The following is a 24,566-nucleotide window of genomic DNA, read 5'->3' as shown; positions in this document are numbered from 1 at the left end:
CCATAACAACATAAAAGTTGCTTCCTATTACTTTTTTGCTCTGGCTTTGAAAACAGTGCCTAAATGATTTAAGAGGAAAGCCATACGCAGAAGATCATATCACATAAGTGAATAAAATTGTGCTGCAAATCAGTGTGCTTAAACAAACGCTGTAGGACATTCACCATTTTTTAATCTTTTCATAACATACCTCTAAACATTCCAACAACAAAAACAATGAAGATTGGAACTGATATGGCCACCCCGTTATATCCAGAGCCTGTGTTTGCATGCAAGGGCTTAACTATAACTTTGTGGGCCACATAGCAAGATCATAAAGGCCCCGCCCCCAGAGGTAAAAAAAACAAAACACATACATTTGCCCCCACACAGAGCCTATTCAGGTTAAGCCACACAGTAGTACCCCTTATACACATCATAAAACACAGTAGTAGTGGCCCTTTTACATAATGCTACACAGTAATGCCAGTTACACTACACAGTAATACCCCTTACACAATATACCACACAGAAATACCCTTTACAGATTATACCATATAGTAGTAGAATCCTATATAACACATTATTCCACACAGTAGTAGTGCCCCTTACACATTATGTCCCCCCCAGAAACTCACTTCCCTGTGTCCCTCCTGCAGCCTCTCACCTCCCCCTGTGCAGCCAGCAGTTGTGGATTTGAGGACAGGTCACCAGCTAATCACAGCTGGCACACCGAAAGGCAGTGGCAGACATGGATAGACAGCACCGGTACAATTTTTATCTGGCACCAGTTGCGAACCAATTGGACCTCGCAGACTGGCAGCCAATCAGGAGCCACCAGTGCTGATTGGCTACCAACCCGTGAGTTCTGATTGCCTCGTGATCACCGGCGCTGTCTCTCCATGACTGCCTGCCAGTGTGCCAGCTTGTGTGCGTGACTGTGTGCAGGGGGAGTGGTGGGCCACAGGGGCAGCTTAGGGTTAGGCACTAGGGGGGGTAGGGTTAGGTTTATGCTGTGGGGTGGGGGGTTTAGGTTTAGGCACTGGGGGGGAGGGTTAGGTTTAGGCACTGGGGGGGAGGGTTAGGTTTAGACAGCAGGGAGGGAGGTTTAGGATACTTACTGCCAGGTGTTGGTATCCTAATCCTGTAAGGTTTCTTTAAAAAGAAAACATACAATACCAGATACCTTATTTTTCCTAGGGGGGTATTTATCACCAAAAACTGCAGTGGGGACATGATAATCACTTCCCAATTCATAGTGTGGTAATGAAAATGACCACATGCATTTACCATTTCTTTGCTGCTGAAAAAGAGTTTCCCAAGAAGCTCTGTCCCCAGGGCCTGACTGGGAGGGATATCCCAGAAAAGAGAGGCTACAATGGGCTAGTCCCATCTGAAGATGGCGTTAGATACAGGGGCCAGGCTCCGGAATGCAAAGGAAATCTGATAATTTAGCAGCCCCATAGAAACCTACGGGGCTGCTTTTGTGATCAGAAATGGAGGGGCCACGGCAGGTGCTGTGGGCCTCCTTCTTACATCCAGGGGATACTCACCTTTTGCGGGGATACCTCAAAAACGTCTGTTTTCGGGGGATTTCCTGCTATATAAGGCTTATAAATATGCCCCCTAGAAGGATAAACTATTGAAAGACAAATGTATACATGGCATACTATATTCAGACTCATACTGAATACAGCTGTACTCCTATTTCCATCTGTTCAGCTAGCAGGTGACTGGCCCCTTCTCCTGCTTTATTAGGATTTTATTTTTGTTTATATAGATAACATTTATTACAATATGTCTTAACTTTTTATCACTGCTACTGTGTATTTTATATTTCAAGGAAAACACTCTATTGAGCATCAATGAAAGAAAAGGCCATGTTATTTCTGGGATATATATAAAAAAAAAAAAGTGTTTACTAAATCCCTCTCTTACCCATAAAAGCACTTGGGATGTATCCCTGTTCTGGAACCCCGATTATTTTGCTGTATTATCAGGGTCCTAGCACCCACAAATAACAAAGATCTCTGTCGATCACCATTGGCGCAGCTCAGCTCTCTCCATGAAGATCCACTGACTATGGAAGATTATAGGTTGGTCCATGACTTATAACAGAGACCTATTGTGAAGCAGTGGATAGCCTGCAGTGCACTTGAATTTCCTGCAATGTTGAGCACTATTCAGGACATCACAGGATCCACGTAAGAGAGGAATGTATGAGAGCTGCCATGCAGGAAACAGGTGGACCTTCACATTTTGTATTGGAATAAAATGATGTGCAATTCAGCATTCTGCGCTAAGGTTTGGAATTAAAGCAGAGAGTGAAGTACAATTTTCCCATTCCATGAAGTCTCTTTGGGATATGTTAAGCACATGCTGCACAGTTCTCTCTCCCATATGAGGAGTCTTTGGAGTGATTAGCAAGAAAATAATCAAGGAGGAGATCGGGCAGAGAAGGGAGGGCTCCTGGCGCACATTGCCATCTTTTATCCTGATTTAGCAGCAATCCATAGCAACAAACAAGGACTCTGAAAGGAACGATCCTACAGGTGCTTATTCTGGCTTTATTCAACTAAATCAAACAGCTTATAGTAAGGAAACGAAAACATAACTGTTTAAAATTAAAATGTCATCAAGAGCAGCTTTTAATTCCCACCAGCATTTGCACGCCAATGCCAAGCCAGTCAGTACTCTAGTGTATGCATGGATCCGTTTGGCAAAACAGCACAAGTCGTCCACGTCATCACAATACAGCAGCAATGTATCTAGTTTATAGACAGCAGTTCTCTCCAATGTTAAACTGAAAATTATATCTGGTTATTTAATAACCACACCTCATACAATGATTCTACGGCATAATGACCTACATGACAAACAACAATAAGCAAAGAACAAATATTTGCTAACATTTATAGTTTGCTAATATTCTGCAAATTATTTGCTAAATTGTTTTGCAAATTTTCTGCTAATCTTTTGCTAATTTTTGCAATTGCTAGCATAGGTCAGCGGTAGCGCTCGTATGAACACGTGTATTGCTTTTGCGAAAATGCACTACAGGGTTACGAAACCTTAGCGCAAGATGTTGTCCTTAAAGGAGCACAAAAAAATAAAAATGAAATGACATTGGCCTAGAGTGCGGTGATGATATGGCAGACGCGTTAGGGGATCAACACCACTGCTGTGAAGTTATCACTTCTGCAGAACACTGTTGTATTTCTTAGACCAGTAAAGTACGAAACAAACTTATATAAGACAATTCTTACCAATAGACTACATTCAGGGGTGCAAAGAATTTTCTTTGAATTAGGTCAGCAAGATATCTCTCCGTTTCCCTGCATGCTGTTCCGTTCCCAATAGCAATTGTATGACAGCTTGAAATGGAAAGAAAAACAAAGTTATAGTAATTATTCCCTAAAAATAAGTTCTCCTACTTAGATGCCGGTACAGGATTTCTGCAGTGGTGTATGTGGGTGTAATTGCAAAATGTATAGAAAGAAATTTAGTAAATGGAAACTCTTAACATTTCATCATATCCATATTTCATTTTGGATACATTTAAAACTGACATAAAATAAACTATATCACAAAGTTATTGGCAACAGGAGAGACAACCTGGGAGAACCAGGATGATTGCTGGACCTGGAGCAGCTAATGCTGGATCGTGACAATGGTTTACAATAGGTAGTAGTATTATTTGAAATTGTGTAGCTTCTATTGAAAGGTGGTGCTCTGGGGAGGAAAGGTACGTTGGAGAAGAGAGGCACTCGTGAAGACTGTAGGCAGGGTGGCAACCTGGTAGAGGAGAGGTACTTGTGAACATTGTATACACGGTGGCAGGCTGGAAGAGGAGAGGTCCACATGCAGACTGTATTTGGGGTGGCAACCTGGGAGAGTGGTGATCCTCATGTAGCCTGTATGTGGAGTGGCCCTCTGCGAGTATTGAGGTCCTCATGTAGATTGTATGTGGAGTGGCTCTAGGGAAGGGGGAGGTCCTCATGTATACTGTATGTGCTGTGACACTATGGGAAAGGAGAGGTCCTCATGTATGTATGTGGGCTAGCACTCTGGGTGAAGGGTGGTCTTCATGTAGATTGTATGTGGAGTGGCACTCTGGAAGGGGAAGGTCCTCATGTACTGTATACTGTGGGGGATTGGAGCAGACTACACAGGGGGCTGGGGGGAAAGGTTGGAGTTGACCGCAAAGGGCTGGGCGGGGTTGCAGTTAACACAGGGCTGGGGTGACACGGGCTGGGGAATGACGCTGATGCACACTGTGGCTGGGGCAATGGGGCTGAGAGACACACACTGAGGCCGGGGGAATGGGGCTGAGAGGCGCACTGGGGCAGATAGGTGCACACTGGGGCTGACAGACGTACACTGGGGTCGGGGAAATGGGGCTTAGAGACACACTGGGACAGAGAGACACACACTGGGGCAGGGGGAATGGGGCTGAGCGATGCACACTGGGGTCGGGGGAATGGGGCAGAGAGACGCACACTGACGCTGGTGGAATAAGACTGAGAGCCACAGGTGGGCCTGAGGATGGAGAGACGCAGGGTGTCTTGGGGATGAAGAGAGACAAGGGGGCCTGGAGATAAAGAGATACAGAGAACCTGGAGAACCACAGAGGGGCCTGGGGATGGAGACATTGGGAGTTCTGGAGTAACACAGGGGAGCCTGGAGAGAGATAGAAGTTTGATCAAGGAAATTCACATTTTTCTTGCACAAAAGCTTGTTACTACACTATATTTTATCTGGTTATGATGATGACATGGGTTATATTTCTACGTAAACAGGCATCTTCCAGATAATGTGATCACTTACATGAATAGTGAATACCGGCTTAAGACGCTGCCCAGTGATGCTCAAATTCCTCCCTGTTGTAGAGAAACCACCATATAGGTAAGAAAAGACTTTCAAAACTGACTGGGGTCCCAAAAACCCGCCTAGGGGTGACACCAAGGTGACAGGAGCCGGGTGCTGCACTGTAGCATTAAATGCAGCACTCGGCTCCTGACAGTGTGAAGGAGCCGGCACAGTGCTCACCTGTACTTCTTCCACACACCAGACCACTGGGGTTCGGGCTGCGAAGCCATTCCCCCTTCTCAAGTGACCACGCCCCCTGTCACAAGGCAACGCCCTCCACAGGGTGACACTATGGGGAAGGACGCCACTGGTGTTTTTTTTTCCCAATATCTGACATGGTGCTAAAACTGGGACCACCCATTACCAGATCTCTAGTTTCGCCTATGGTCCTCATGTATGTATGTTGGGCGGCTCTCTGGAAGAGGGGAGATCCTCTTGCAGACTATGTGGGGTGGCGCTCTGGGAGAGAGGAGGTCCTCTTTTAGATTGTAAACAAGGTGGCACTCTGGGAGAGGGGAGGTCCTCATGTAGATTATATGTGGGGTGGCACTCTGGGAGAGGGGAGGTCCTCATTGTATGTGGAGTGGCCATCTGCGAGTATTGAGGTCCTCATGTAGATTGTATGTGGAGTGGCACTCTATGAGAGGGGAGGTCCTCATGTAGATTGTATTTGAGGTGGCTCTCTGGGCAAGTGTAGCGGGTACGTTCCAGACGACCAATGGGAGACTCAGATGTTGCAAACAAGTAAGCTTTTATTCCAGACTGAAATGGTAGAGTCAGTGTCATGGCTTCTTACACACGGCAAACAACAGTTTAAGTACAACAGTTCAGCTTACATGAAACAGCAGTTCAAACGAACAGAGTATTCACAGCAGAGTCAGGGTTCTGCATGTGCAGCATAGAGAGGGCTGCCAGAGGTGCAACCTCTCCCTCACATTCCCCTGGATACTACTACTTTTCCATCTGACTGCCGGGTCACACCCGGGATTATGTACTCTCGCTCATCCCGAGTACAACCAGGCTGAGACCCCTTACAGACAGACGGCAAGACCCATAAATATTGCCAGGTCGATGAAGTCATCTGGATAACATGATGAGTCGGCGCTTGGAGATTATATCATCTGGCTCTTCCTATTCAGAGAACGGGACCCAGGCTGCATCGACCCGGGTTACCCGTTCACACTGCATCACAAGCAGAGTTGAACACGAGTTCAACCCTTCTCGTGACCAGAGTTGAAATGCCGGGTCACTCAACCCGGCTTATTTCAACCCTGCCCTTTCACACAGCACAATAACCCGGGTTGCTGTACACTCACGTGCAAAAACTCGGGTTAGTGGAAAAGGGGTATAACTCATCCAACCATGTGTTTATACCTTAGCTGTTCTTAACTGATATAGGAAATGGACCTCACACTGCACACCCTGAACATATATATATATATATATATACATACACACACACAGTGTTTGCTATAGCGCGTATTTACGCAATATTGGCAGTGAGGGACTCACTTTTAAAAAGTGAGCGGGTCCTGCAGGACGCACTAAGCAGCAGCCGTATCAATAAACTCCCCAGCGTCTCCGAGTCCCCAACCAATTAACGCTGGCGCAAGCGTCTGAGACCTCCTTCCGCTCACGTGACGCCGCCAGGCTCTCCTGTCTCCTCGCGGATCAAGTGCCGTTCATCCCTGAGCCTGGAGACTGCCTCTGGCTGCCTCTCTTTCCCCACGCTACCATCACTCCTCTGGGCGCCAGATCAAGGAGGACAGCGCTGCCGCCTGTCACCATGATGCCGCACTTTACCGAAGCTGCTCTCGGCAGGTACAAGTCAAGACCGCGACGGAGGTGGGGGGTGTATGAGATTGTGCTTACTTAATGGGAGCACAAATTAACACGGTCTTTGAGAACACATTTTTTCACTCTCTCCTCTATAACACAAACGCCCCTGTACTTAACACATTTCTCCCTACCCCTAACGTGACACTCTTTCCCCCACCTGTAGCATATCTTTTCCTAAGTCCCAAGCCCGCTGTCTGCATTATCATCATGATATATGATAGAAGTGATATAGTGGCACTGAACCGGAGTGCAGCTGATTTATTTGGATTCACAGTCTGACAAGTGTGTCACAGTCTGCACTCCTGCAGCTGCTATAAGATCCAGTGCAGATATTGCTACTGTTGTGCTTCTGTACTGGCATGCCTACGTACCCTTGTGCCTGTGTTGGGGGGTGTTTGTCTATGGGTCTGCAGGGGTGGGGACACTGTGCAGCCCCTGGGTGTAGGGAGTCCATTTAAACTAAAATAGTTCAGTTGTATAGTAGCAAACCAGACTCACCCACTGCCTCTCCCTGTCATACATGTCCTCTGTCACCCTCTGCCTCCACCTTCCACTGCCTCTCCCACTGTGACCCGAGGAAATAGCTCCATATTGAGAGGCTGTGACCCTGTACTGACAAGACTCTTGTACCATTAATAAAGTTGCGTCCTTGCGTCTACAGAAAGCCTGTAAAGCCATCCAAATGGCCTGCATCAGCGCCATATCTTTTCCCCTGTGACACCTTGACAGAGAGCGCTCTCTGCTGCAGTACTATTCCCCTCACTGTCAGACCTCTTTACACATACATACTGCACATATGCATGCCGCACAGATGCCCACTGCAGATATACATATTGCACACATACCCACTGTTCACATACATACTGCACAGATGCCCACTGCACATATACTTGCCTTGCCCTCTTCCTACCACCAGCACTGCCTTCTCCTAGCCTCATCTTTGCCCCACAGCACTGCCGCAACTGCTTTCTGCACTTACCCCTCCCTACCCCCAGCACTGCCTGACCTTACTCCCCTCTACCCCAAGCTCTTCCCCATCTTCTCCATGCCTTTACCCCCAGCTCTACCCAAACTGCTGCTTGCCCTTAATCCTCTCTACCCCAACTGCTACCAGCCCCCAGCACTGTCCCAAATGCCACCTGCCCTCACCTCTAGAAACAGTGGAGTAGGACCCCAATCTTATAAAGTGAGGAATCCCTGGGACCCACAAATTTTTTCGCTCTGCACAATCACTATATATATACATATATATCAATTGTCTCCACAGGTAGCACCTCCAATTATATATATATGTTCAGGGTGTGCAGTCTGAGGTCCATTTCCTATATAAATCCAATCAGTGCATTGCTTTGCACACCTGGAAAGCCTGAGACACTTTCCACTAGCACCCCTACTATATTGGTTTAGAGCACAGGTTCTCAAACTCGGTCCTCAGGACCCCAAACAGTGCATGTTTTGCAGGTCTCCTCACAGAATCACAAGTGAAATAATTATCTCCACCTGTTGCTCTTTTAAAATGTGTCAGTGAGTAATGAAAACACCTGTGCAACTGCTGGGTGACCTGGAAAACGTGACCTGTGTGGGGTCCTGAGGACAGAGTTTGAGAACCACTGGTTTAGAGCACACCAGTCAGAGGCACAATATAGGTAAGTCCTGCAAATATTTAGACTGTGTAGTGCAGCTTTGGTTCATTTTTGGGGTGCGGGTCCCCCTGGATTGCTTTGGTTGATCTGTTTCAGAGCACCGCATTATAACACATTTTAACCCTTCACTGTTTGTTTATTATACATGTACTTCACTTTTTTATTTTCATTCCTTATATGCAGCAGTGGCTGCTCCTAACTATCTCTTTACACTGCACTTTTCTTACTATGGCGGTGCCCTGGGGCGGCTTAGCTGGGCCAGCTTGGAGGTGTCCTGTGCTCTGGATTTGAACCCTAGTATGTTAGGGACCTACCCGACAGAGGTTACCCGGATGTGGTGGGTAGGCCCATAACCTTGGCCAAGATTATGCCAAAAACCTCTATTCATTGCAAAAATGTATTTATTTATATACAATCAGTTAATTTGGTTAAGTTGAGCACCTGTATTTCTTCTTTCTGAGTAAATGGTGTGGTTCCTCCCTGTCAAGTACATGTCGAGTCTAAGCATGGTGGCACTAAGAGTTAAATCTAATATGCCAGAAATGCAGACAAGTCAAACTGAAAGGCTAGAGCTATTGCAGAAATTCCATTTGCTATGATCATCAAGTCACACAGACACATTCGCTAATGAAAAGCTGAATACCCACTAATGCTGCGTGTTTTATATGTGATACAGCCACTTTCCATTCCCAAATGCATATGGCCTGAAGATGCTTTCACCTTCATAAACAATTGTCAATACAAAACAATTCAGTCCATACACAATTTTAAGCAACTAAACTGACCTAGTTTTCATTACTGAATAGAGAAAACACAAATAACAAGGACCGTAGACCACAAAACTATGGGTCAATTCAATTAACATGTAATTGATCAATTAGCTTCTCTCCAATTATCCCTTAACAACTTAACAGGTATTGCCCTGGAAACATGATAATTACCTCAGATTTAATTATTACTGTGCTATCTATCATGTATTGCCCAGCAAATTAACCTATTTCAAATTATCAGCTAGAAAACGTGCTGAGACGTTTACTGCCTCTTCAGTGTACCTGCTGCCATTGTCTTGTGCTTTGTGACTAGAATTTAAGCACAAAATGGAATCCATCTGGAAATATCAACTGTAGTAAACACTCCCATCCCTTCCGACAGGAACGGCTATTACAGTACTATAATTATTTTTGAATATTAGTTTAAAAAAAGCAGTGTTACATGCTGAAGCCTGATCTCTTCACAACATCACTCGTTACTAAAGCAATGATTGTGTCACAACCAGGGTATCTCTCCCCAGGAGCCTGCGGTGCTTACCAGTGCAGTGCTTACCAGTGCTGTGGCGTGGTCCTCCCAGCAGGGGAGCTGGCACTTGGAGACTGGCGCTGGGTGCGTGCGGGGGTCTTATGTCGGTGGGTCATGCTGGCAGCGGTATGACTATCGGCATCACAGTGCCGCGGGTGTCTGGGCGCGGCCATCTTGTCTCAGGGCATGTGACATAGTGAGCATATTCTGATGCATCAGGTGATCTCTCCCAGCCACTCACGCTCTGCTGCTGGGTACTTAAGGGGGTTTGGAGATCCCTGTAGTTGCCAGTGTTTACAGCTTGCTGTGAGAGTTCCCTGTGCTACTAAGCCTTGTTCCTGCTCCGGTGCTACCTCTGCCTCCTGTCAGCTAATCGGCCACCACAGATCTCCCAGCACCGCTCTGACCAGTCCCACAGCCTCCAGTCCGGTGGTTACTGCTCGGTCTCCCACAGGTTACCCACTCCTGTGTTCTGAACCTGTTGTTAACCCCTTTCTATTTAACACCATTCTACAGGATATCTGGATATCTCGTTTAGCCATTCTACAGGATATCTGGATATTTCATTAAGTCATTCTACAGGATATCTCATTCAGCCATATTTACATAATTTCTGGATTTCACTTCAAACATCTCTGCCACTTTTCTGGACATTGCCTTTGTTCTCTCCCACTACAGTTTCCTAGCATCCACATACCCCGGTTCTAAGTTTATTTACATTGGGACTCTAGTTACTGTACTATCTGTATATTTTCATGTGAACTAATATCCATATTAAACAACCAACTTTCCAATTTAAATCTGTCCCTGCTTCAACTCCTGGTTCCTCCCCAGGTCCACAAAAATTCCAGTCTGTAACAGACTGGCTGCATTCTTATGATTCACATGACCCACAAAATGGCTGCTTCCACTATGTATCAATAAACAGTTCTGCTATAAGTGTACTTGTTTTGGTCTGTATTTTTGACTTTCAGAATTGTTATAATTATATGTATTACTGCATAGTTGGACAACTTATAACACAAATAGTTTAGATAAATGTCTTACATAGCTAATAGACGCACGCTGATGGATGTGTGTAAGCACATGTGGCTGTGAGAGAATTACAGGATGTCCACATGTAAACAACTATTCCACCGCCAAGGCATGCTGGCAGATAACAATGGGAGTGGGAGGTCTTCAGGCTCAACTAGACCCCTACTCACTCCCCTCTGTTTTTTGCCACCACCGAGCTGGGGGCATGTCCACGTATCATGTCCCCGTTTCTCTTCACACTGGGGGCATTTTCCAAGCTGCTGGTCTGCCCCCAGCATCTTCCACTGGTGTTTGGCTGCTGCATGCATCCATTCACCACTGCTCTGCTATGCTATCCTCCCAACCTTTCACCCCCTAGCAGGACAATGCGGGCTGCGGGTGGGATTGCGGAACAGTGCCTGGTAAGTTACACATATGTACTCTTTTATATACCTGTAGAATATTTAGATCCTGGGGAATCTAATCTAACATCTGCAGCCCTTCCCCCACCCCCCTATTCTATTTGTAGTGAGTGCCGGGAACCCTCACTTGTCATGTCTAACTAGAGATGTTTCCTTTAACACTGTGGCTTCAGCCACTCCAAATAGACCCTCTTAGCACACCGGGTTCCAGGTGACTCTGCTGCGCCAACCGGCCTCTCTCTCAAAATGTGCATCTTCTTCACAGAAATAAAACTGCTGGAAGCAACAAAGCTGTATTGCTAGCAAACAAGGACCACCATGATTTGCGACATTTTTACATCTGTGTGTGACTGAGCCTGAATCTGTACAAAAAGGGCTCAAATACGAATAGTCGCTGCTTCCCCACGGTCGGTCGACAGTGATTGGTTTGCCAGCAGTTTCAGGTGCTGGCTCTTGGGCCTGTGTGGGTTGTTATGTTCTGGCTGTCTCTCCCACAGGATTCCTTGTCTTGCCTGGTCCCTTTTTCCAACTGTTTCCAAGCTACCTAGGATGGATTGCTGGTTTCTTCAACTGCTAAGTATCCTGGATGCATTCTATTACATACTTATTGCTAGCAGATATACACCTGGATAATATACTACTTTGGATAGTCCATGTGTTTTGAAATGTCTTATCCTGCAGTTTGCTGAATATCTAAAGAAATTACTGAGTTTTGCAATTACTCTCAGGTTTATTAACTTATCATTCTGGAATTATTGAATTATTATTATTGCTTATGAATGTATATATTATTAATGTAGTGAAAATATAACTGAATACCCTTTTGTTAGTTGCTTAATTATAAGTAACTAAATTGAACTCTTTCACTCCCTCCATTGGTCTCTTCAGCCATCTTTCCAGCTTTCACTCCCTCATTTGGTCTCTTCGGCCAATTTGCCATGCTTTCACTCTATCCATTGGTCTCTTCGGCCATCTTTGCTGCTTTCACTCCCTCCATTGGTCTCTTCGGCCATCTTACCATACTTTCACTCCCTCCATTGGTCTCTTCGGCCATATTACCATGCTTTCACTATCTACAGTGGTCTCTTCAGTCATCTTTGCTGCTTTCACTCCCTCCACTAGTTTCTTCAGCCATATTGCCATGCTTTCACTCCCTCCATTGGTCTTTTTGGCCACCTTTTCCGCTTTCACTCTCTCCATTGGTTTCTTCGGCCATCTTACCATACTTTTACTCCCTCCATTGGTCTCTTCGGTCATCTTGCCATGCTTTCACTCTCTCCATTGGTCTATTGGCCATCTTTGCCAATTTCACTCCCTCCATTAGTCTCTTCGGCCATCTTGCCATACAGTCACTCCCTCCATTGGTCTGTTTGGCCATCTTACCATACTTTCACTCCCTCCATTGGTCTCTTCAGCCATCTTGCCACTCACTCACTCCCTCCATTGGTCTCTTTGGCCATCTTGCCATTCACTCTCACCACACACAAATACAGACATGTAAACACTGATATCATACGCATATGTATACATGTACACACCTTAAAGGATCCCTGGCATTTTATATAAAAGAAGATCAAACCAAAACAGCATTAACTTAGTAACCTTGACCTCTAACAGGCAGGGACTGAAATATATTCTCTGCACAATGCTGCGTAAATTAGTGGCGCTATATAAATAAAATAATTATATTTTTCTGAACCACTTTAGTTTCTACAAAAATGTCTTAGATCATTTCTACAGCAATAAGCCAACATTTTGGCTTTCTCCCATTAACGCCACATAAAACCAAATAAACCATTTTAAGGTAATTCTCTTACAATTCAACAGCTTGAGTTTGATATGACCCCCTTAGTAGTGTGGAATGATGGGGGTGTAAGTGTGGTCAGGTCTGGCAGAGCTGACAGCAGGAAAAGGAGCGACATTTTGAGGTCACAGTCCTTTTACAAAGATATTGCTACTTTTTTTTCTTCAAATTAGTACAGTATAAAAAAGATTCTATTTTATGATCAGTTACAGTGCCCCCCCCCACCCCCTTTCCGTCCCATACAACTTTCATTGGCTGCTTGACACCCTGTCTTCTCCTCCACAGAGCGATGTATCAAGCCCTGGAGAGAGACGTTGCCCAAAGCAGCCAATCAGTTTCTAATTGTCTTTTCATAGACTGTGCAAGATAGATGACAGAAGCTGATTGGTTGCTTTTTACAACTTCTCAATTTTAGCTCTCTCCAAAGCTTGATACATCTGCCCTATAGCCAGCAATGTACAGATATAAAGGATTTATTCCCAACTGTCAGCGCCCAAAGCCTCGTAGCCCAAATACTAATTAAAAAATAAATATATATTTTTCAAAAAGTACAAAATGTCAAATTTCTCTCGACACAAACCACTATATGAGCATACTTATTGGACTTATTTACTTTTTGGACCTCTCCTCCAGATCCTGGAAGGGAGGTCCAAGCATCAAGCATGGAAGTATGTGGCAAAACTATTCCCGTCACCATGATCCTGTCCTAGACTTTGAGAGTCTCTGGGACACTCAGAGAAAGTAGGCAAGTATGACATAAACCAACCACACACAATGCAAGTTACAATAGTAATCTCATCGTGCAACCAATCAATGATTTCAACGTGAAAGAATAACTGAAGGATTAAATTATCTCACTTGAAATGCAGCAAAAGTCTTTTTATTTTCTCTGCTTCATGCATCCCTCGTCCATGTCCCGTGTGCAAATAAACAACATCTGTGGCCAGGATTTGATCTAAACAACAAGACACAAATGAGCATGAAGGAATGCATGAACATGAATCCTAACTGTAAACAACTAAAACATAGTTAATACCTGTATGAATGTTTCAGTATTATGGGAACACTAAGTACTTATTCCAGTTAAAGTTGCACTGAAATAATATTTCCTGTGTGTTGCCCCCTTCTCTGGGCTCCATCACACATGTGACTGTAATTACACCGTATGCTCTCTTTGGCTTCTACTCTGGGAGGTTGTCGTTCAGAAGCCGAACTGTAGTGTTACAGAGTTCATGAGATTCCTGAAGCATTTCAACTTAAAGCTTTATGACCACTTCACCTAACCACATATGATGGCCCTGCTATGTCTTGGTTCAGCTCATGAAAGCCGATCATTCAGGTTCCAGCCAGAGTTCTTGTATACAGGTGCCATAGTGGTGAGTTGGATGGGGGCAGTTTATGCACAGCAGGTATATGTCTATATACTGCTATATTACGTCCATATAAAACACTATACACAAAGAAGAAGTCTATGTGCCAAATGTAACATGGTGAGAGTTTAAAAATGTGAGAGTTTAGCAGTAAGCTCTCACACTTTTTAAATTCGGCCAATGTAATAAAGTCAACCGGCAAACTCCCATGTCTTTAGCCTCAAAAACTCTCACGATTTAAACTCTCATCCAGATGTTTTCCCATTTTGAAGATAACACTCGAACAATGTGAGAGTTAACTGGTAAATGCTCACATTGTCTAACTCTCACCCTATTACATTGGCCCTATGTGCTGACATTGTAAAACTAACCACAAAACACCGTACTCTTCTTTAAATCGAAATACCAGTAAAAATGCAGTGTAATTTGACTCCATACAAGAAATATAATTTTTGCACCAGGTCACGTAGGAGGTGGTGTATTCTGTTAATGACACCATCTCGTGCTAAGGTATTAGCAGAGAGTATTTTCACACTGCTGCTCTATACTTAATTAAGAACTTTCAACTGCGAAAATTTGCACAAAAGTAGCAAAACATTCAACACATTAACAAAAAAGCAGCAAAGAACATTATGACAGTCAATGCTGCGATTCATCCATGACTTGTGGCTAAAGATGGAAAATCGTGTTGTTATACATTGTTCTTTGTCACATATGTCATCACTGCAGTATATCTACAACTTGATTTTCCAAGTTTAGTCACACAGTAAGTCGTATGAACGGACCGCAAGAAGTCTTAAGGCTCTTCGGTACTTTTGGCGAATATTCTGTTAAATTTTTAAACTTTTTTGCTGGTTTCAGTTATTTTGTTTGGATTTTCGGAAATTTCCTAGCATATTTTAGACAAACAGAAACCTTTTCAGAGAACTCGCTCATTATGAACCAGTAACATGGCGCACCACTGTAACCATCATTGTGGAACCAGATTGAAAGGTCTTTGGCGCCATTTTAACAAAGCTTTGTAAGGACACATCTATATTAGACACTGGAGTAAGGTCTGTAAACTAGGCTTGGGGACTGGGCATACAATTAGGGACTGAGGAATGCCATTGCATACTCAAGTTTGGGACTACGATTAGACTTGCATGTAATCTGAATTGTGTCCAAATGCATCCAAATGAGCAGTATCCATATAATCTAAAACAGAAACTGGGTGCTAAATCGAGAAGCCCAAGAGGTGGTCCCCTGGTCAGCACCTAATGGTAACAATGATAGAGCCCAGCACACGGAGGACTCCTTCAGTGTATACATATACAACATTGATGGAAGTTCTCCCAGATGCATGGTGTGAGGCCTCTTGTTACAGAACACACCAGATGCCTGTTAAAAGATAGGAGCCGAGGAATTCAATTCCATCATAAGAAATCTCTTGCGTCATTACCAAGGCTTTACAACGGAAACGAGGCCTAAACACTTTACCATGGTAGCCGGCAGTCCTATGCAATATTGCTCTTGTGTGCCCCCTGTAAGTCATGATATAAATGATCAGTTTCTCAAACTCCTTCTTAAGAGTACAGGTTTAAGGTGACATATTTAGTACCTCAGTCAATTTGATTTACCCATCTGGACTCAAGCATGGATTATCACTAAAACCTGGACAGTAATGGCAGAGTTTGGGAAACTCTGATGTAAATGGTATATATATATTTATATAGCAGGTGTTTGAGGGAGATTACACAATAAAGTTTGAACTTTGGCCCTCATTCAGACCCACTCGCAAGCGGGCGCACGTACGTTAGGCGTACGTACAAAGATATTTAAATTCAATGGCTCGCTCGTATTTTCGTTCGCATCTAAAATTCCTCCCAAAACTCTGACGACCCCTCCTCTAACTAACGAGCGTACAAAATAGCGAGCGTACATCCCCGAAATGGCTTGAAAGGAACGCACGCACAAGTATAAACAGGAAGTGGCCTTGTCAGATGTCGATTACCTGCTCCTTTATTCTGCCTACCTCCATCAATCGTATCATGCCAATCAATGTATCAATTAGCTTAATTGTTTGTTTTTTTCAACACAATGCAAGAAACTTTACTCTTGTCCGTGTTTGTGTTTACCCGCAGAATACGTACGGATGAAACATTCGCTTTTATTGTTCAAAAAACATGTGAACCACAATTAAACAATTGTACTATTGCTGTGGATCCCCGCATATTTCCCTGGGTTCATTTCTTTATTTAAATTTGCTTACGCATGTCACTGCATCAAGCCTATCATAACTCTCCAGAGATTTCTGGCCCTGTCGAACACAAGACTCATACACTAACCAATAAAATTGCTCCTGTTAATTTCCAAAATACATTAGCCAATCAGAAAATTTTTACACACTTTATCAAAAATGATTTTTAAGAAAAACACCATTGCCATCATGAGAGCCTCCGCATTCACCAGGCGCGAGCTGCTGGTGCTTACGGAGGTCATGGATCGCCGGATCACCAGCCAGCCTCAACCCATGACCAACCGGCAGAAGCGCTCCGCGTATGCGGAGGTACGGTCCCGCCTGCGGTCCTTCGGCTCACGCCGCAACATCGGGCAGCTGGAGCGCAGGTGGTCCGACCTGCAACGGCGAACGCCCCGCTTGCTGGCATGCTTTCGCATGCAGATCCTGGCAAGTAAGTGTTATGTATTGTGGTTTTAATGTTTGTGTTTGTGGGGCAAACTGCGTGTGCATGTTTTCCTGTCTGTTCTATTTATTATTTGTACTCATATCTGCGTGTGCATGTTTTCCTGTCTGTTCTATTTATTATTTGTACTCATATCTGCGTGTGCATGTTTTCCTGTCTGTTCTATTTATTATTTGTACTCATATCTGCGTGTGCATGTTTCCCCTCTATTTCTGATTTATTAATTCTACTGCTATTTGGCTTTTTTTTTTTTTTTTTTTTTTTTTTTAGTTTGGTTGCCCGGATTTGTCCATAAACTAAACGCAATTTCTTTGACATATTTTAGGGGGACAGCCAAGACTCCGCCGTCACCGTCCGTCCAGACGGCGTTCCCGCCCACTATCCCCAACCCCCAGCCAACACTCCACCCCAAATCTTTCCCCTATTCCCCACTCCTCCCCATCCTTCCCAGACCCTCTCCCGGAAATGTCGGGCCTCCTTCCCCTCCGTCCCACTTCCCCCTCTCCTCCACCCACCCCTCTTCCAATTACCCCCTCCCCGGAGTCCATCATAACTCCGCCCCAATCTTTGGGTAATGACGGATCCTCCGAGGAGGATCATGGAGGTTTGCCCGGAGCTCCCGTTTTGTCTCCCGGTATGTTTTTTTTTATTTTTTTTTAAAGCACAAAGTGTTTGTATGTAATCATGTGTCGTGCCTTTCTTCGTGTTTTTGTGGCTTGACTTTTGTTGATTGTGAAGGTTTGCCTTTACCTCTTCCTGGTGATTTAAACATACACATATCATACCTGTGGGAATTTGTACCTAGGCCTTGTATTTTTGCCAGGCCACCCTTTTTATTTTTGTTTTTGGGTTTAGGAGTGATTTGGTTGTTTTTTTTTATTTTTCTGTGGATTCCCTATTGTTGTATTAACCCACACACTTTTCTCACCCACAGAGGAACAGAGGCGTCGGCAAGAGGTGGCGGATGTTGTGGGGCAGATGCGCCAACATGTCATCGGCATTCTGGTGGCCCTCGACCGGCTGTCTGGCCTCCTTCGGCATTAGTTTTTTTATTTTTGTTCTATTTTCCAATTAAATTTATTAAGACAAATATACGTTGTGGCTCATTTTTAAAAACCAAAACCAAGATAGTTTAGCCTGACATAAGTAGACTGTTCCTGCAAGGATTTCCCTTTTTTAAAAGTTAGATTGTGTTTTGTCTTTGTATGTCAAACAGACACAAGAAACACATAACAGTAACAATGTCATTTCCCTTTTTGGGTGTAGTGTCAATTACATATTTCTACATTTTCCAGGTTCCTACTTGGTGTGCAAGCTGCTTAGGCCAATCTTACAAATCCCAAGGTTGGGCCAGGCTTCCTTTTGGTGTGGATTGGGAAGCTGAAAACATATTTCAGTTTAGCTCAACTGGCGTCAGTACTGGTTTACCCCTTAGTCAAATGTAACTTGTGTTAACCTGGTTACACTTGCTGTTAACGTTCCAAAAAAGGAAGACCATTTCACTCTTCAAACATTTATTCACAACATAACAGAGAAAACAAAGTGGTCACTCCCAAAAAAAATACACAGTGATAAATTCAAATACAACACATACCAAGAAATAATTAAATAAAAACACAAAATCAAGAACTGGTTGACGAAGGACCATGCCAACATGATTCCACAAACATGGCGTTGCGATATGGGTTCCAGAATATATGCCCAAAAGGACCAGATCCAGGTTTGGTAAGGGTAGCAGGAAGTAGTGAGCGTTGGAGTGCCAAAGATTATGTGAACAAACAGAAGATGGTGAGAAAAATATAAATAAATTAGATGTTCGCCAAAAAACACAAACACATTAGGTATAAACACTGGAGTTTTGTTCAAACTTACCTAAAAAATCTGGCCACCACATCATCGCGTATGGCCCCCCCACATACTGACCTTCGACCAACCTCGGGGGGGCCATCCTCAGGTAAGGCATCCTCTGGCTGCATTGGGACACCACTCCTTATGGCAATGTTGTGAAATATCCCACACAGGACCACAATTTTCGACACCATATCCGGCACATACATGAGCTCGCCACCAGAGCGGTGGAGGCATCTGAATCGGCCTTTTAAAAGGCCGATACAGCGCTCCACCACTTGCCTGGTGGCTGTAAGTGCGGAATTATACGCACTTTGTGGCCCTGGTGTGGGAGCCAAATAAGGAGTGAGCAGCCAGGACATGCAAGGGTATCCACTGTCTCCTGTGAACAAAAATAGACCACATCAGGAACACTGTGTATCAAGCTTAACATTGTTATGTACTAAAGGTCTCCACTTACCCAGAAGCCACGCATCACCAGCTTGTAGGTTGGTTAATTTCTGCCATATCCCTGATTGCCGGATGACGAAGGAGTCATGAGCACTTCCGGGTAATTTAGCATTCAGGGACAGGATCTGGAGGGAGGCATCACATACCACCATTACATTCAGGGAGTGATAGTGTTTCCTGTTTCTAAATATTGCCTCCAGCCGTGCTGGAGGCTGAAGTGGTATGTGAGTACCATCCACAACCCCTATGATGTGTGGGAAGCCAGCTATTTGGTAAAAATTGGCCTTGGCCACACTAAGGGCACCCATATCCAAAGGCATTTTAATAAAATGATGGAGGTGCTTGAAAAGTGCCTCCATCACTGCCCTCAGGATCCTGGAAAAGGAGGATTGGGAGATGCCCGCCACTATTCCCACCGTTGTTTGAAACGATCCTGAGGCACAGAAATGTAACACCGCCATAAATTGCGTCAGTGGTGGTATTGCTGTTGGACTGTCAATTTGCCGCTCAAGATCACTTTCTATTAATGAGAGAGTGTCTATGATGATTTTGGGAGGTAGACGGTAGCGTCTTAAAACCTCATCATCGGGCATTCCAAAAAGGGTGACACGTGTTCGAAATATCTGGGGCCTTGCATGCCTACGATGCCTACGCCTGGGACGAGTTTGGTCGTCTTCCGGGAGCAGGGCCAGAACAATTCGCCCCAGATCTACCTGAAATTCAAAGTTTACAATGTAAGGCTTTTGACCCACCCCAAAAGTAACAAAAAACAACTTAGCTTTCTGATACCATCCATAGCTGCTTACATGCCGGGGTATTGTCATGATACGTATAAACTGTAAAAAAGCCAACAATGAGACTTCAAAAATTTAGAGGGTGATTTTTTTTTATTCAAATTGTTGCAAGACAACACAGAAAATAGCGGAAACACACATTTGGCCATCGATGAAAACGACATTGCACACCGTACGTCAAATAGGGTTCAAATGGACCCAAAAAATGGAAAAGGGAAAAGCAAAACTGGATTACATGATGAATAAGCCGCCAAAAATGCGTTAATTAATTCGCAAATGCAAGTCACTACACCAACAGTCAAAAATGCGTAAATTATTTCGCAAATGCAAGTCACTACACCAACAGTCAAAAATGCGGTAATTATTTCGCAAATGCAAGTCACTACACCAACAGTCAAAAATGTGGTAATTAATTCGCAAATGCAAGACAAAAAATGGACTTACCCAACTCGAATATATAAGATTTCCCAAAAAAACTTCTTTGGGTCCGAAAACCAAAAAAACTAAAAAAGATGAAATGAGTGTTAAAAAAATTAACTAACCACAAAACAGAAGAAGACACCAATTGGCCACAAATTTGACTGCACAAAACTTACCAAATCAGGAAAGGATGTGGAAAAAAGGAAAAAAATGTCAACGGAAAAACAAAAGAACTGTAGCAAAAACAAACAAAAAATCAACTCTGCCAAATCCTCCAACCGCAAACAACCAAATCCAAACAACTTAACCGACAACACTCCAACAACCCCACCTCGACTCCACACACACCAAGCCATAAATAGTGTTTATTTTCCCGCACAAATTAAGGATGAATCATAGGGACGCACAATCAATGATGCGGCCGCAAACAAAGGACGCATGTATAAATACGTCACGAAATCACATTGAATTTCTGGTTGTTTTCATTCTGGAAGCAGAAACATGGCTTCAGACCAGGGCAACAATGGCCAAAAATCCGGCGGTAAGGCCTTCATGCATTTTGTCTCCATGATTATTTTCAAACAAATATATTGGTCAAGTTGTGAAGTGGCTAAATCTGAATATTTACCCAAATAGGTGAGGAGGATGACATGGAAGAGACTGCTGGCCCCAGTCAACCCGCCAAAGCTGCCAAAAAAAAAAGGCAGCCACATTTCACAAGCAAGGAGATGGAGGTTTTGATCCAGAAGTGCGTTGACATCCTGCCCCAGGCAGCCAGGAATATGAGCCAAAGCCAGAAGTGGAGAATGTGGGAGGAGGTCGCCGTTGCTGTCAATAGGGTGGGTGATTATGTCCGTCTAGCCCGGGATGTCAAACGGCGGTAAGTAAACACTTTCCCATCCTATAAACAAACCCCATTGTAAAAAAAAGGATAATGGTTCCAAATTCATTCCACAGATGGGCAGACTTCAAATATCGTCTCAAACAAAAACTTGCCGACAGGGCTAGGCATGCAAGGGGGACAGGTGGGGGTCCCACCCCTGTGTCATTGGAGTTGACAGACTTAGAAGAGATGGCACAGGGGTGTGTGCAGGCTGTGGAGGTGTTTGGCGTGTCCAACATGGATACGGACATGCCAGACTTTGCGGCTCCTCATGTTGGCCAAGGTAAGTCTTGTGATGTCACCAACTCTGAAATGCTATTGTGCCAATATGTAGATTCTAATGTGAGTCTTTTCTCCAATTTCCTAACAGAGACAGAGGCGGATGAGTCTGCTCCAGAGGGGAGCCTTGGCCGCAGAATTTCTGCTGGCTCTGCAGGGGAGGAACCAGTACATCCGGCTGAGGACCCTGCAGAAGCCAGTCCAGGGCGTGCCCCCTCGCAGGCAGTGGGCCTCCTCACAGAACTCAATTTCAAATCGGATTGCCATACGGAGATTCTGCAGAGGATGGACGCCAGTCTGATACGGGTGGCTGAGGCCCTGGAGCAAAATGCTGCGGCCAACGTGACCATTGCTCAGGCCCTGGCGGAAAATACCAGGGCCAACATCCGCATCGCCGATGCCCTGGAGCAGCTCGTTCGCCAGCACATGGTGGAGCCGACCTCCCTTCCTGCCGGAACATCCGGATCCTCCACCTCTGGCACAACATCAGGCAATCCTCCAAATGTGCCTAGCCCTGTGCCTAGTCCAGAGGCCACAACATCTGCCTCTGGACAGGCCAGCCCGATGGCATCCCGGACCCGGTCTGGCGCCCACCCTCACCCAGCCAAACGGGCGAGAAAACGGTGACAGCAATGGCGACTTTTCCCACACTCCTTCTGTGCTTGGCTCATATTCCTTTCTGGTCAAAACTTCCCTCTCCTTTCTTGTGAAATGTTTTTAAATTTTGTATTTACGCTTATGTTAGCAGTTATGGTTATTTTTTTTTTGGATCAAATATCTTGGCCACAAAAAAAGACAACAAAATATTAGGCCAATTTGTTTGTGTTTAAACAATAAATTAAAAACAAAAAACTGACATTGTATTGTGACATTATTGTACAAATGGGTTACATTTAATCCTGGCCCTAAAGGCAAAAACTGACCCTCTTAAAAAAAAAAAAAGGCCTCTTTAAGGAACGTTTCAAAAATCACATAGCGATGCAAATTCCACAGTAAACCAAAAAAAAGGGGAGCTAATTAAAAGATGATGACATTATTGTTACAATAGGCCATAACCAACAAATTGTGGCCAAAATAAAACCCCAAAAATGTACGCTAATTGATTGTGTAATCATGACATTAGCAGCTCTGATTTCCACCTGCGTACGCTTTTGTGCTATCCCAATAAACTGCTTTCCAAACACATACCAAGCCGGATTTCAATCCAACACTAATTACTTTACTGACCAGCCGCGATTAATCGCTGCACCATCGTGGAGTCCCGGGACGGAGGAGAAGGCCATCGCCAATGTGGTCGAGTAATCCTGACCCTAAGCTGTGCGAGCATTTTGAAGGGAAAGCGGATGTTTCAGTGACGTATGAGACGGTCCGAACACATTTGACGTTCGCATCTGCTAATGTATGTACGCCCCAAAAACGCCTCGCCACGCCTGCGTTTTTTCATCTCCACCCCCGTCAACACCCAAAAACGCCCTGTTCTGTCAATCACATTTGACATGTCACTTCCTGTACGCTATTTTAGGAACGAGAGAAAAAAAGCTCGCAATCTGCCGTACGCACATGCGCAGTGTAACACCGACGCATGCGCGGTTAGTCAACATCGGAACGCAACGAGCGTACTGTTGTTAACGTGCGGCTCTGAATGAGGGCCTTTATTTTTTGGGGAATGCAGAAAAAAAAATAGGGAGAAAAAACTGGCACTTACGGGGACTTATTCATGAATATTCAATTTACTGGGGGAAAAAAGGAAAGTTTCTGTCCTTATGGATATTTAAGCAAGACCTACAGAAGAGCTTAATCTGTCCCCCTTCTAAGCACAATGTGCTGAATTTTGCAGCAGGTGATGTGAATACCGGGCTACATGAAAGCAACTCATCATATATTATAGGGCTGTGTAAAATTTGACAAACATGCAAATACCTACGTAGCCTATTGCATAACACACTATAATCACATATTTAAAACGCCATGTTTGGTGTACACTATTTGAGCATGAACTGGGAGTGGATGTGTAGTGGGGTAGAGATAAGGGGATGGGACGCCGGTGGTCACAATCCTGACTACCGGCATACCAATGGTAAGTATTAGGTTTGGGGTTAGGGTAGGGGTTAGGCACTAGAGGGAAGGATAGGGTTAGGCTGCAGGGGGGGAGTGGGAGGTGGAGGGTGAGGCTGCGGGTGGGAGGGTCAGGAATAGGCTGCGGAAAGGGAGGGTCAGGGTTAAGCTGCAGGGAGCGGGGGTTAGGGTTAGGTTATGGGGTGGGAGGGTTATGGTAGGGGTACTTACCTGTAGGCGTTGGAATTCTGACTGTCAGGATGCCGTTATCAGTATTGTGACCGCTGGCATCCTGGCCGCCGGGATCCCGTACCCAACCTGAGTTAAGAATTCAAACTATATTAAATGAAATGTAATATTAGACTAGAACAATGAAGCAAGACAGCACAACTGTGAAATAACAAATGGTTCAATATCCCAGTGGGACACAGCATTTTGCATGATCTATCCAGATTAAATTGTCAGCATAACATAACCTCATACTGTATCAAATATAATATAATAGTGTAATAATGAAGCGCAAAAACTTAATAACAGAATGGCAAAAGGCTCAATATTGCCTCCAATGAAATAGCATTAAACTATAATGCTCAGCAAGAACTAATCTCACTATGGGGCCAATTTATCAAAAAGTTTTATCATACACGAGTGATAAAACTCTGTTGTGTATGATAAATAGTGCTCCAGCCAATTAGCTCCCAACTGTCATTTTTCAAACAGATGACAGTTGGGAGCTGATTGGCTGGAGCACCATTATCATACAAAACAAGTTTTATCACTCGTTGCGAATGGTAAAACTTGTTGATAAATAGGCCCCTAATGATAAGGCCAATAAGCCCTAGTCAGCATCACATAGCTTGCGTACGTTTTATATGAATTAAAGGCTTGAAAAAAAGAATAATGTAGCATAACAATGC

At 44.3% G+C, this 24,566-nt stretch overlaps 1 protein-coding gene across 1 annotated transcript in view; it reads right to left on the bottom strand.

Moving 5' to 3' along the window:
- SRBD1 (S1 RNA binding domain 1) overlaps positions 1–24,566 on the bottom strand; it is a 266,191-nt gene that overhangs the window by 170,338 nt on the left and 71,287 nt on the right. The window contains exons 14-15 of the mRNA XM_088477514.1: positions 13,725–13,821; positions 3,246–3,353 (exon numbers count right to left, since the gene is read on the bottom strand). Of these exons, the coding sequence (XP_088333640.1) occupies positions 3,246–3,353; positions 13,725–13,821 (205 nt within the window). The remainder of the gene's footprint in view (positions 1–3,245; positions 3,354–13,724; positions 13,822–24,566) is intronic.

The sequence above is a fragment of the Taudactylus pleione genome, unplaced genomic scaffold (genome assembly GCF_031769625.1).
Source record: "Taudactylus pleione unplaced genomic scaffold, aTauple2 ptg000201l, whole genome shotgun sequence".
Taxonomy (NCBI): Eukaryota; Metazoa; Chordata; class Amphibia; order Anura; family Myobatrachidae; genus Taudactylus; species Taudactylus pleione.
The sequence above is the reverse complement of the archived record's forward strand: the minus strand, read 5'-3'. Positions and strand labels throughout refer to the sequence as shown.